The sequence below is a fragment of the Cydia splendana genome, chromosome 2, assembly GCF_910591565.1.
Source record: "Cydia splendana chromosome 2, ilCydSple1.2, whole genome shotgun sequence".
Lineage (NCBI taxonomy): Eukaryota > Metazoa > Arthropoda > Insecta > Lepidoptera > Tortricidae > Cydia > Cydia splendana.
This window is the reverse complement of record NC_085961.1, coordinates 28,185,199-28,200,161: the sequence shown is the minus strand read 5'-3', so window position 1 is coordinate 28,200,161 and position 14,963 is coordinate 28,185,199. Positions and strand designations below refer to the sequence as shown.

The 14,963-nt window shown below is 36.8% G+C and overlaps 3 protein-coding genes across 3 annotated transcripts in view; 1 reads left to right on the top strand and 2 right to left on the bottom strand.

The window, feature by feature from the left end:
- On the bottom strand, positions 1–2,292 carry LOC134801400 (uncharacterized). Its single transcript, XM_063773936.1, has 2 exons — positions 208–2,292; positions 1–9 (listed from the first exon to the last, which is right to left on the bottom strand). Exons 1-2 carry the CDS (start codon positions 1,375–1,377, stop codon positions 1–3), a joined length of 1,179 nt encoding a protein of 392 aa, XP_063630006.1. The 5' UTR covers positions 1,378–2,292.
- An 8,135-nt stretch (positions 2,293–10,427) lies between these two features.
- LOC134806067 (uncharacterized) overlaps positions 10,428–14,963 on the bottom strand; it is a 127,199-nt gene continuing 122,663 nt past the window's right edge. The window contains exon 2 of the mRNA XM_063779326.1: positions 10,428–10,444. The gene's annotated coding sequence lies outside the window, so the exon portion shown is untranslated. The remainder of the gene's footprint in view (positions 10,445–14,963) is intronic.
- On the top strand, positions 10,758–14,138 carry LOC134799863 (vacuolar protein sorting-associated protein 16 homolog). Its single transcript, XM_063772272.1, has 4 exons — positions 10,758–11,167; positions 11,463–11,609; positions 11,958–12,056; positions 13,510–14,138. The coding sequence occupies exons 1-3, from the start codon at positions 10,997–10,999 to the stop codon at positions 12,009–12,011; spliced, it is 372 nt and encodes a 123-aa protein (XP_063628342.1). The 5' UTR covers positions 10,758–10,996; the 3' UTR covers positions 12,012–12,056; positions 13,510–14,138.

Sequence of the window (14,963 nt, the reverse complement as noted above, 5' to 3'; positions counted from 1 at the left end):
TTAGAAATGCTAAAAAAAACAGACCTGCAAAATTACAATACTCTGTGATAACGGTAACCCGTGCCGACTTGGCTTCAAAGTTCGAAGTATTTTTTAGTAGGCAAAAATATACTAAGAATTCAAACTTGCTACGAAATGACTAAACGAAATAGGGAAATAAGTAAAAATAAACATCATAATCATGAAATTAAATGTTATTATAATTACATATTTGGGATACATTTTTCGCAGAGTAGCTTTTTTACAATCAGGATAAAGCTTTCTGTGCTCTTGAACACAACGTAATAGGAACTGTTTCTGCTCTTCGTCCGCCGTTATTAATCCGTGAAAGTCTTGCATCAGCTTAACTGCCCTTTCTGCTGTATCATTAACTGCTCGAAGAGTCGAAATTTTAGATTTAGCATTCAAGTAAGCATCATTTTGGCTCCACATTAAAACAGGAACACTCAAGAAGCTTGTGTCAATTTTCAAGCGTGTAAACAAATGTTTGCTCTTTGTAGACACGAAATCATCCAAACATTTAGTAAATAAAGTGTTTGCGATTTCTTGTTTAGATGGAACATATCTCTTTTCCAGATGGCACGGCTTCTCGTTATCATACTCTAGTTTAGAAATCATCCGTATTTTCACTTCATCGTCTAGTTCATCATCGAAAATTGCTAAAATGGCAACCTCATCCGTCAAATACCACAAGTGTTTGCAGAACTTATCTAAAGCTGCTTTCGAGATCACTTTGTCAATCGCTTCATACCTCTTCAATGTTTTTAGAAAACACAAGCCCTGATTAGGAGCCTTCACAGCCATATTGCACTGAAGCCATGGTTTGACATATGAAGTCGCTATAAATAGAGAAACATCTTGCAATGCTCGCTTGTCCTTTGCACTAATTTTTATTTGGTCTTTTAGCAAAAACATTTTTATAGCGTAAATCGCTCTTGCCATCCACCGAGCTTGGTGCATCGCACCAGGTGGCTTAATTTTTAATTTGTTTTCGCTATCGCCACCCAAATATATTACCGACAGTTCAATGAGTTCGCGATAGTCATCTCGCACAGTATTTTTCTTTAACTCTTTCCAATAAAATCCAAGGAGTTCACTGCGGACTGCATCGTTGACGTGTTTTTTCACAAAATCTGGACAGGTTTCAAAGACACTTGGATTAACATTTTTCCAGTTATCTTTAAACTTTTTAAAAAGTGGAATATCAGGGCTACGGGTGACTTGTGGTATTTTAGCTTCAAATATACTTTTCAGAACGAGTTCGTAGACATGGTGGCGACAGGCAAACAGTAATAGCTCTCTTTCCATTTTTTGTTCTAGTATTGAACACGCACCATTGTAGCGACCAGTATTTGAAGCCGTGGTATCGCAGCACATAATCTGTATTTTGTCATTAAGATCCCAATTTTGAAGGGCTTGTAAAACGGCTTGAGCTTGTTCTTTTCCTGATGAACTGTCTATCTTGGGCACAGCAAGAAGTTGTTCTTTGTCTTCGTACGTGATCACGATCGGCAGTCGTTCCTCTTTTGAACTTCGTACATCTGTGGCAGGTAGTAATTTGCCATCCCAGTGAATAGTAGCAATTTAAGGAACATTGTTTTGGAAATCAGTTTTTATTCCCTCAGCCCTAATTTTTCGTGTCTGCGTTCGAATTCGTTGTATCGAAGATTTATTTACGGGGTAGTCATCGATATTTAGATCCAATGCTTCAATTGTAGCCTGAATGACGTAAACGGAATTTCTTGTGCTTAGTTGACATCTATCTAAGGCTGCTACTAACTTAGGTGAAATAAAGTCCTTTCGGCCCCTTTTAACAACGGTGACTTGGGGAGTAACAGGTAATGTCAATACGGGTTCATCTAGAGAACGATCGGATAAACCATGAATGGAAGACGTAGGGCTGTGAACCAGCGAATAATCATATGGCGGCGAAGGTTCTGCGATAGATGTGTTTTTTAATCTTCTTTTCTCTTCGTCTATTTTCCGTTGCCGGGCTCGCTCTTCCTTTTCTGCCAATTTTTGGTCAATTCCTGCTAGACTACCCTGACGCCCCGGTTCTCTCTGTTGCTGTAAAAATACTCTATCTTCTTCAATCTTTATCATTTGCAGAGCGTCAGCATGTGCGATATCAAATAAATTGTCCAACTTGTCTTTAAAATCGTGCTCCCGGCGTTTATGAATGTCATTGCTTTTCTTACAATTTTTTTGTAAATCACGCCAAACTTGGTAAAGGTCTACAAGCTTTTTAACACAGTTAGGTACTGACCGTGTAGGTATTCTAGCCTTATCCCAAAAAATAATACACTCACGAATAGCAAGATTAGCACTTTCGTTTACATTTTAAATTCACTTCGCGAATATTATAAAAAAAGACCGCTAGTACTTGCCTATTTGACGGCAATTTCGCTCCTGTTATCTGATGTTTTATGTTACCCACTAGGTAAATGTCCTTTTTTGAACTTCGTAGTTCAATATCCATTTTAAAAAACAAACAAAAACCTCCCAGATACAACGAAATGTAAAACTACACTAAGTGATTACGCAGTATGTTCCGATCGCTCAAAGCAACTTGTACGGGCAAGTTTCAGCTTCAAGTCGGCACGGGTTCCCGTTCATAGATCAAGCTCATTTTTATTTTAGGAGTATTTTAGAATATATGGAACAAATTTAGGGGGTATGCGTAAAAAAAAAATTTGGTCGAAAAATAAGGGACACCCTAGTAAATATACCGATTCATTATACGTGTGCGGTCTACTGTTATACATGTAGCAGCTACGTATGTTACGTAGCCCATGCCAGTACGTAAGGACCCAGTCACCTGATGCTAGCACGCAAGCTACGTAAAATATGTAGACAGTGCCATGATGAGTGAATATGCCGATTCATTATACGTGTGCGGTCTACTGTTATACATGTAGCAGCTACCTATCTTACGTAGCCCATGCCAGTACGTAAGGACCTAGACACCTGACGCCAGCACGCAAGCTACGTTTAATACGTAGACAGTGCCATTATGAGTAAATATGCATATTCATTGTACGTCTGCGGTCTACTGTTATACATGTAGCAGCTACGTATGTTACGTAGCCCATGCCAGTACGTAAGGACCCAGTCACCTGATGCTAGCACGCAAGCTACGTAAAATACGTAGACAGTGCCATGATGAGTGAATATGCCGATTCATTATACGTGTGCGGTCTACTGTTATACATGTAGCAGCTACGTATGTTACGTAGCCCATGCCAGTACGTAAGGACCCAGTCACCTGATGCTAGCACGCAAGCTACGTAAAATATGTAGACAGTGCCATGATGAGTGAATATGCCGATTCATTATACGTGTGCGGTCTACTGTTATACATGTAGCAGCTACGTATGTTACGTAGCCCATGCCAGTACGTAAGGACCCAGTCACCTGATGCTAGCACGCAAGCTACGTATAATACGTAGACAGTGCCATGATTAGTAAATATGCATATTCATTATACGTGTGCAGTCTACTGTTATACATGTAGCAGCTACGTCTCTTACGTAGCCCATACTAGCACGTAAGGAGCCAGTCACCTGATGCTAGTACGCAAGCTACGTAAAATACTTAGACAGTGCCATGTTGAGTAAATGGGTATCGTCTTGGGTCGTCCCATTAGGTTTTTGCCAAGTTCTTAAATTAGTCCTATTCTGCTTTCGTCACCCATTCTACATTCGTCACTTTTGTCGGTGGGCTTTCTCATCTTTGGTCATATTTGCTGTTTGCCTTTTTCTTATTCCGACCCATTCCGGTATTCTTCATTATCTTGTTTGGGCATGTTCGATTTTAGTCTATCTCGTATTCAGTCTCATTCATTATTCGTCATTTTTCTTCGACACGTTCGATATTGGTCCCATTCGGTTATTGACAAGTTCTTAATTTGTCTTATTCTGTATTCTGTCATATTCTTCATTCGTCACTTTCGCTGGTAGTCTTTGTCATCTTTGGCCATATTTGTTGATTGTCTTTTTCCCAGTGTGGTTATCAATTTCATCATCCCTTCCCTCCCGTGAGCGTCATAGAAGTCGCCCTGAAGAAGGTTGACAGCAGTTACCAAAGCTTTAATCAGTCTGAAACTATCTAAGTAGCCATACTACTGTGCCCTGGTCTAAGACCAGGCACGGCACGACGTAGTAAGCCCCGTGTCCCCGTTTTGGATTAATCTCCCCTACATGTGTATTGTTTAGGATACATTTAATTAATATTTAAGTATAAGGATTATTGTTTATGGAATCAAAACAAAAAAGAAGACAAATAGTAAATGGGACGAATATCGAATGGGACGAATATCGAACGGGACGAATATTTAACGTGACAAATAGAGAATGTGTCCAAATTTCAAAAGATCCTAAATAATAAAAATACGAAATTAGAATAAGACCAAAGACGATATTACGAATAACGAATGAGACTAACAAAAGAAATTGACTAACATCGAACATGCCCAAAGAAGATGATGACGAATACCGGAATAAGCCGAAATAAGAAAAAGGCAAACAACCAAGTATAACCAAATATGAAAAAGACCACCGATGAACTTGACGAATGTAGAATGGGTGACGAAAGCAGAATGGGACTAATTTAAGAACTTGACAAAAAACTAATGGGACGACCCAAGAGTATACCAGTAAATGGGTCATTCCACCGTTTCGGGTGTTACACTTGAACTCATAAAATAAGGTTTTATTCGATATAGTAACAGGAACTAGGAGGTTAAACTATTAATTCATCTACTACTTTGATAATTTTTTCTTTTCCTGAACACACATAATTTAAAGTATAAGAGTAATAACGAGAGACTCACTAAAAAGTAGCTGTTTCGGGTGTTACGCGAATTGGCCTATAGCTTCTGACCATCAGTACCAAAATGCATAAATTAGCGAATTTTCTCAAGTAACCTCCAGTTTTATTTATGTCAAGTAATATAGTCCCAATAGTCTACTGAAACACTAAAGTAACACTTAGTATCACTTTTTATTTAATTTTAATAAAATAAATTACCTGTTTCGGGTGTTACTCATGGTTCGTTTCGGGTGTTACGAGTACGAATCTAAGACAGATTTAGACGAAATCAGGGCTCATTTTATTGAAAATATTGTCTTTTTAATAAATTCGATTAAAAACATAAATATTAAATGCTGAATTATTATAAAATACATTAGTCTTAACAATAAAAACTGTTTCTCGTAGATATCATAATTATTTTTCTTTCAATGCGAATATTTCCGAAAATATTCCCTTAATCAAAAAATGGTTGATGGTGACACCTATTCATTTTGAAAAATCTATCCAACGACACCCCACATCACAGGATTAAAGGCGAAAATACATAAAAAATATGTTGTACAGGAGCTACCCTAAAAAAATTTTTTTTTTTGTAATTTTTGTGTTACTACTTTGTCGCCATGATTGATTTATGTATCCATGCCCAATTTCAGCTTTCTAGCACTAACCACCACGGAGAAAAGCCGGGGACAGACAGGCGGACGTTTCGGGTGCTACACAACTTCAAACTTTAAAACATACGATTAAAGCAGACGCTAAAACAATAATTACTACACATTTGAATAGATTCACATCATAGCCTTTCTTTGGCAAAACATGTTTGGCTATAGTTAATTACGGGGAAAGTTACACATATTTTTGTCTCTTTTTCGTTTCGGGTGTTACTTTGAGACCACAGTCTAGAATACTCTTCTAAAAACCGATTAATCCATGCTTTTGATGCTAGCACGCAAGCTACGTAAAATACGTAGACATTGCCATGATGAGTAAATATGCATATTCATTATACGTGTGCGGTCTACTGTTATACATGTAACAGCTACGTATCTTACGTAGCCCATGCCAGTACGTAAGGACCAGTCACCTGACGCTAACACGCAAGCTACGTATAATACGTAGACAGTGCCATGATGAGTAAATATGCCGATTCATTATACGTGTGCGGTCTACTGTTATACATGTAGCAGCTACGTATCTTACGTAGCCCATGCCAGTACGTAAGAACCCCGTCACCTGATGCTAGCACGCAAGCTACGTAAAATACGTAGGCAGTGCCATGATGAGTAAATATGCATATTCATTATACGTGTGCGGTCTACTGTTATACATGTAGCAGCTACGTATCTTACGTAGCCCACGCCAGTACGTAAGGACCAGTCACCTGACGCTAACACGCAAGCTACGTATAATACGTAGTCAGTGCCATAATGAGTAAATATGCCGATTCATTATACGTGTGCGGTCTACTGTTATACATGTAGCAGCTACGTATGTTACGTAGCCCATGCCAGTACGTAAGGACCCAGTCACCTGACGCTAGCACGCAAGCTATACCCCCAAATATATACCCCAGGGGAGAATCTCTGCATAGACGAATCTTTAATTTTGTCTAGAGGCCGGAGTGGCATTCGCCAATATATTAAAGGTAAACGCCACAAATATGGCATCAAAATGTATGTGTTAGCCACTCCTGGTGGCCTTGTCTTCCAATCTCATATGTACAGAGGGAAAAATGATATTGAAATTGGAGGGCAAGGCCATACAGGCAAGGTAGTGGCTAAACTTCTCCAGTCATATTTAGAAAAGGGCCGTCATATTTTCATGGACAATTTTTATAAGTGTCGGGCTCGCAAAAATTTTAATGGCAAAAAAAACTAATGTTACCGGAACGTTGCGATCTCGATGAAAAAATTGGGCAAAGGAGGCAGCATATATATTAGGTTCGATAAGAATGGGATTTGTGTTTGCAAGTGGAAAGACTTAAATTCTATGTTTTATCATTACAAAATCCTGCCTTTTTTGGTTGTGACGCCTGTGACTATATTTTTTGTCATTCGTGTACTTTAATAATGAAAATATACCAAATTTACTTCCTTTAAGGTAAAGGGCCCCTGTTTCGGCAGGTTAAGGCTCTTGAGAGTTTGTATATTTTTTTTAAATATTACTAAGCATATACCTTGAAAGCTTTTGAGTAAGTTATATTAGTTCTTTGTTTCGAATTTTTTCGTGAACCTCTTATTTGGCTCCCATTTCGTGATACAAATTTAGGTCAGCTCCTAAGTTCGTGAATTCGTGTCCCCTGTTTCGGAATAAAGTTTTCTTAGAGTAATTGGTGATAATTTGCTGATAATCATTTTAAATATTTAACGGTCTTACCTACTTACGAGTAATTGTAAGGTCAAATTAAAAGTAATATTTAAAATTAATGTTAAATTGAGAGCTAGCTTAAAGTTTTTTGTACTCGTCGACTTTAATGGTTGAATTAAGACTTTGTAAACCATATGGGTACTTTAATACTTGATTATAAGCCGAACTATATAAATTAAAAATATATAATAATAATAATTAAACTGAAACCGGTTCACGGGTATCTATTGATGTACCCGTGAATGGGTTCCAGCAGGCGTTCTATATGAAATCAAATTTCTCCAAACGGCCTCTACGTGTTGGATCCATATCCCCACGCACGCCTTTGTAAATGACCGGGCTCGAAAGACCCGAGAGTTTTAAAACGGAGATACAAATAATAATTATTTACAAAAAAAATGTACTATCTTATACGTTAAATATAAACATAGACCAAAATAAGTCAAATAAATTGAATTATAAATAAAATTGTGCTAGTAGTTAATATGAGAATATACGTGGAATATACCTTAACATTTTTAACTCGGGTCACATTCAAACTCGTTTCATGAGAATTCTAGTGAAAAAAACGTATACCGAATTTCGCTCAAACGAAACTTGATGAAATACATTAATTGTTTTCTAATTTATTTTTTTAATTTTATTCGATGTTATATTTAAAAACAAGCACTCATAATGTATCTAGAAAAACCTTGATTCGGTAGTGGCACGAAATAGGAGACACACGAAAAATAAAATTACCGCTATTTCGTGAGTCGATTTATTGCAATTTTAAGGTATTTCTATGCATTCTTTTTTCTTATCAAATCAATTACTAAGGAACCCACAGAAACACTCCCAAAAACTTTTATTCGAATGGGTTTAGCTTTTCCTTCCTATAAGCTTAACAAGTGAGAGCGCGCACCTTACGCCTAAAAAAAGTGCACGCATACAACACAGCTGCTCGCGGCCGTCTGACAGTTTCGACCGTCGTATTACTCTCAGTTTAATCACTAAAATATTGGTTATTATTTTATTGAAGAGATTAAATAATACATTTTTTTACATATGTATAATTTGAATAAAAAATATTTGAATTCCTTATTATTTGCGCCAGAAACAAAACTAACGAAATAACGTACTAACACGAACTTGGGGCCCTTTACCTTATTTATGAAATATTTTTATTGAATATTGTATCACGTCCAAGGTCATATTTTACTTTTACAGTATTTTGTGTGTTTTATTAAAAACGAAGATTTATACTCACATTCCCTAATACTGTACCTTTATTTTCGTAATTTTTTAATGACTTCATTGTAAATTTATCATTTTTTGTTGAAAATAACCGTAACCGATTCTAACCGATATTCGGTTATTTTTCGGGCATAACCGTAACCGAAACAGGTTATTAAGTTCGGCCGGTTATTGCATTCCCTACAGGGCAAGCTATGCTGGCGCCGTCTGCTAAATACTTTGATCGGCCAACCCCATTTGTGGCGTTTTCCTTGGATATGACACCGTAGGTTGTGAACCCGTTAGTTTATAATCTAACGTAGGTTAGGTTAGGTTAGATTGTAATCTCTCTACCGTCCGTTTATAATTTAACTAGCGATATTATAAACTGACGACTGACGAGTGTTTACAATTTTACGGTGACATATAATTATATTGCCTAATCCCACTGCGACCTCTCGATAAAATCATGGATTCGTCAATCGATAAATTAATATTCTCCCAGGACTATACAATTCAGTCATTCTATGATTAAAATAACTAAACAATGAATCTAAATTGTCCTGTCCAAACCTTAACCATCTAAACATAATTAAAAATCTGTTACGCGAAATATAAAATGTACGAACTATATCTTTCTATTTTCGCACCGTGAACCACGTTCGATGTGTTGCCTCCCTGTCACACTTACGTACGAATTTACAAGTGCGACAGAGAGGCAATACGTCGAACGCGTTTTGCGATTGGTCTTGGTGTAGGTACGTCAAGGTACGTATTTTTACGTAGCTGGCGTACTTAAATAAAGATGCGTTATTAGAAAGCGTGTCCTTGGCAAGTGTTGCCAACATAACGCATTTCATGTCAAATCTAGCGGATTAGAATAAATCGTATCCCACCCATGACTCGTGGGATTGGGGATTGGAAAGCGCTCAGGCCCGGTGTATTTGCCTTTCTTTTGCTAGAATAATACGCAAGAGCGATAGAGAGGCAAATAGACGATCGAACGATAGAAATTGTTCGCGGTAGCTTACCCCCAGGTCGAGTCAAAGGGCCTACCGAGAAACACTAAAATCGAAATTTCGTTGTCTGCCTCTCTATCACTCTTAAAGAGGCAGATAACTACATTTTTCAATTACCTATATAAAGTTTTAGCATTTTTTAGCACATTTCAAAATTATCTAGCATATTTCTGGCATAATCTAGAATCTAGACATAAGTCTGGTATTTTTTCAAATTCCGAGTTGGCAACACCGTGGAAGAAAAGGGAAACCACTGATACCAGTCGCAAGAGAAAACAAACGAGCGTCGGCACGTTTTTGCTATGGCGGTGTATTAAAAATTGTTTAATTGTGAAAAGACTATCTGTGACGGTTCTGTGTCTGTGTATTAAGTGCCAGGAACCTCGGAACATTAAATTGAAGCATCAACGAGAGCGGGGGCTCTGCCCCTGACCACCTTTGGAGCCGGCTTCCATCCCATCAGGAGGCGGTTAGCAACAGGTAATTACTGTGTTATTTGTTTGTGTAAGTACCTAGTTGATGATATGTAATTGCCTGAACATATATATCTATGGGTTGGTGGTAGGTAATTAAATTAAAATAATAGTTGTTAACAGAATAAATATTTAATTTTGTTCTATACTAAAATCATTCATTTTCATTAAAGATGTTCGTCAAATCTATTATCCATTTAAAAGTTTAAATGGTAGGCTTGTCTGGGAAAGAATGTGTCGCGGCCATTTTGACGTGAAATGTGATTTGCTAATTTGCAAATGATTAAAAACCGGCCAAATGCGAGTCGGACTCGCGCACGGAGGGTTCCGAACCATCAAAAAAATAGAGCAAAAAGATCCCTTAAATATTTATTTTATTTTATTTTTAGTATTTGTTGTTATAGCGGCAACTGAGATACATCATTTGTGAAAATTTCAACTGTCTAGCTATCGCGGTTCATGAGATACAGCCTGGTGACAGACGGACGGACGGACGGACAGCGAAGTCTTAGTAACAGAGTCCCCTTTTTTACCCTTTGGGTACGGAACCCTAAAAAACTGACTGATTAAAGGCTTCGTCACACAGGCGCGTTTTCCGGGCGGGGCGTGAGCGTTTTATATGGAAAAGCGGATGGATAGGAATCATTCTAGATTATATCTTCATAATTTTTCATACTTAAAAACACTGAATTAATAAAATTATACTAATGCAGCAGGTGCCCAAAATATAATAAGCAGACAGGTGGTTATCTACCTTGTTTGGTTGATACCTTGCTATTAACAATTAGCATAAACATTGTCAGAAATGATTAAATTGTAAAAAGTCTCAACTGAGCTGGCATCTTTCTTGCCACCATACACTTACTATAAGTATATATTAGAAAGGGAATATACTATTAGAAAGGGAGTACTGCCATATCCTTAGCACCATCCCATAGGTGCCATTTTAGATATGAAATTTAGCTTAGAGTCTATTCGGAAAGAGAAGAATAGTGAAACATATAAAAAATAACTACAAATGTATTTTACATGACTGAAACCATTTTTTTATTTTTTGTTACAATTTAAATTCTTTAAGTAATATTTTACAGGCGTTTAGAAATTTACAACATGAACTGGTCCATGGATGAGGGCCTAGACAACATGATCATCAGTGGAGCCCTGTACGGAGTGCCTATTGCTGTGGTGCGGGACCGGAAGCAGTTTGGCAGGATTGCAACCACTGCCAAACCTGTCATAACAATTTACAACTGTGTAGGGAATGTTATATCAAAGATTTTGGTAAGTAATTTATTTAATATCTAAATTCCCTTTTAAAAATATTGTTAACAGTAAGTTAAAAATGTTGTTAACCACACATTTTCAAGTGTCCTGTTAACCTCTGTATTCTTATATCCCTGATCCTTAATCCCTAAATAATATTAGAAATGCTAAAGAGGTACCTACTCTCAGTCTGTCTGTTTTCACGCTTAAACATCTGAATCAATTAGCATATTACACAAATGAAAAATGCCTTTACAAGGATTTGACCCAGGCATTGTAGTTTGAAACATACCATCATCTGTGATATTTGCAGTGGAACAGCGGAGTCCTGGTCCACATGGGCTGGTCGGACGGGGAGCAGCTGCTGTGTGTGCAGGAGAGCGGAGATGTGCTCGTTTATGACATGTTTGGCGCCTACCAGAAGACATTCAATATGGGGCAAGAAATTAGGGACACTAAGGTACCTATCATATTCTACTTATACATAAGGATATATTTATGTGTGGGTGTGGGGTAAGTGTGGCTGGCCTTTACAACTTTAATTTGAATTAGATATTTCTATGAACAAAAAAAATTACTTAGCTAAACACACTGAATTTACCTAAATGGACTACTGTGTTTATGTAGAAATAACTATATAAAATAAAATGACTCGATTTTATTACTCTTTACTTAACTAAGAATGTACTAGAATGAATGGTACTTATATAATGCACAGTTATACTCGTATTATATGTGCCGATGCATTTTTCCTCCCCTACTCTACTATTATATTCCCTACTATATTGTTTATACTGTTTGTGAACAGGTCAGCAAAGCACAGCTGTTCCCAAATAGGACTGGCTCTAACACCAACCGCTGAGCAACATCTCCGAGCCCAAAGTCAGGCCCGTACCAGATCTGCCACGTAAGTTGTTCAATTTGTTATATTTATTAAAATAAAAAGTGTAATATAACATTTATTTTTATGTTCAACTTGTTTTTAGGGTACCCCAAAACAAAAGGAAACAACTAAACCCTTATAGGATAACTATATTGTCCGTCCGTCCGTCTGTCTGTCAACGTACAATTATCCTTATTACAATAATCCGTACTATGAATATTTTAAACATACTAGAAAGTTAAATGGTGGGGACTAGAGACAGGTTTATTCCTATACACAACTTGTTCTGTGCGTGGCTTCTCTTGTTTCTATGTATACCTGGCAGTACTGAAAGAGAATGAGCTAAGTATTTATTATTTATGACTGTGACTGTTTTAGATTCAATTTGTTTACCCCAAAATCAAGCAAACTTACTATCCGGTATCACAGAATAAATAATAGTATTATCATACAGAACGGCCACGCACCGCCCCGCCCCGACTCTCATTACCTCGCCCCGCGACATGAATTTTTATCATTTTATTTGTTATGAAATGGAATTTTGATGTTTAATTATAGTAAGTCGGTTTGCTGCTGACGACACATATTGCTGATTTTTGACAGGAAGTACCACCCGGAAAATTTTGATGTTCTGGCAAATAGTAGACCAGTCGGTCATAACCATACGATCCGAAAAAACTCTAGGGGTGTCACTACTTAACAATCGCAAAAAAAATATTGAACTTTTAATTTTGTCCTAGTTTTCTATTTTTTATGACAATAAAAAAACATTTAAAGTGAAAAACTGTCACAATGTCACAAATAGGATGTTGATACTTAGCATAAATATTCGTCACTAGAAGAGGTAGCCATAAAAAAAAACAACAGGTTGCACTCCGGGAGTGCCGACAGAAGTGAAAACTCAATGACTAGTCCAAAATGTCTGCAGCACTATGTATAATTGATCCATCCTCCTTTCTATTGAAAAACTTTAGTTACGAAATTGCTGGTCGCAGGTTGTTGGTGAGCTTGTTTAAAATTTGAAATTCAAATTTATAGCGTTAATTGTTTAAAATTCGAATAGAAATTGTAAAGTTACCTTGCAGACCTCGCATCTTAATATATTTGGTCATGATATTTTGAGTTTTATTCACCAGTACTAGAGTTCACTTTTATTAGCGATATCATCAAGATGTCGCTTTATTGAATTATGTCATTGAGTTTTTCTTTATTGATTTAAATGCCATCTAAATGAGTGGCCATCTAAACCTTACGGTCACATGATCGCCTTACGGTCACGTGATCGCCTTACGCTGTCTTGAGTTTATCATTTTTTCCCCACCTCAAAAAGTGCCCAGCGCCGCTACAGAAGTTTTCACTTCAAAAAAACAGTCTGTTTAACGCAAGGGCCGATTTACTATGGAAAGCCGACTATGGCCTTTATACGATTTTATGATCTTTTGTTACTTTTTAAAATAACCATTGCCAATTGTTTCAGATGACGACACAGAGACTGTAAGGAACGTTTGTCTTATGCTTCTGGCATATGTCAGAAACGTATCGCCGGCTCGAAAACGGAAAGGCGCAGTGGCTCTGAAGTTTTCTCGCGCGGAAATATGCGACGGATTTTTCAAACAAGTGTCATCAGAAGCACATGTCATTAGCTACATAATCGAGAAGAGAGAACAATACATGAAATAGAAGTGGACTATGCAGCCATTTGTTATTTTACTATTTTTTGTTACTATTCGTACACTCAGTATTTTTTTGTATTTGTCTATTATTCTTTTGGAACATATGTACACCCTTAAAACATGTCTTAAATCAGAAATAATAGTAACACAATTTACAATTACAGAAGTAACAAGTGAATGTCATTATTGTTTTAGTCACTAGAGTCCTAGATCAGTCAACAGAGTGATCACTACCTGTGAGCGTCTATCAAATGGTGTTCTTATGTTGTAGAATCCCAATTGGATAAAAACCCACAGATCATTACATTCTTCGGGATAGCAAGCTCCGGTTGATTGGTATATTTTAAAGACACAGTCTATGGCAGTTACAAGTTTTTCGAAACGGTAAACAGTTTCGTTGACGACAACGTATGCAGCGTTTACATTCGAGATTAAAAAAATACCCGGTAGTTACCACTATCTTAGTTTGGTGGTAAAAGGTGGGGAAAAAAATCCCAGTAGTTACCACTGGTAACAACGTGGTGGTAACTAGTGGGAATAAGCCTTGATCTTAAGCATAGTATTAATATAGTACTTTTGTTTGTAATAGGTATTAAAATAATGGTCAACAATAATCTGTCATAAAATGTTGTAAAATAATACAGTTTCAAACTGATTAGTTTATGTTAGTTTGTTTGTAATATTTCTATTGACATAAACATTGGAAACACTCAAATGCATATTTTTTTCTAATAGCTCACTTCAATTAGCAGTCCTTTACCTAAAAAAATTGTATCGTACTTGAATAGGTTTGCTTAAATAGGTACTTAATATTTGTAAAGCTCCAAGTAATTATAAGTTAATGCGGTTTTTTACTTTATTAAATTGAAGAATCATGCAAAACTACGTTTACGTAATCTGCCATGTAATTCTCTAAGCAATGTCGTTCGTGAAATCCATACTTGCATTGATATTAAACCTAAAATTTGTTGTCAATGATGTTGATAGGAGAATATCATGGCTGGACAGGTGCGATAATGGCTCAGGATCAGTAAATAAAATGTCATCCTACGTATGTTGATAAGTTGGCCAGGTACCGTACCGTATAATATTTATTGTACTATTATCGTGTGTCCTAATAGGTCTACATAGTAGCTTTGTATAATTATAATGGTATAGGGAGTATTACTGCAATGTTCTGCCGCCAGAGTGCAGCACTAGCACAAACTGTAAACCATATAAGAGTAGCTTATAATATACTATGCCGTAAACAGTTTTT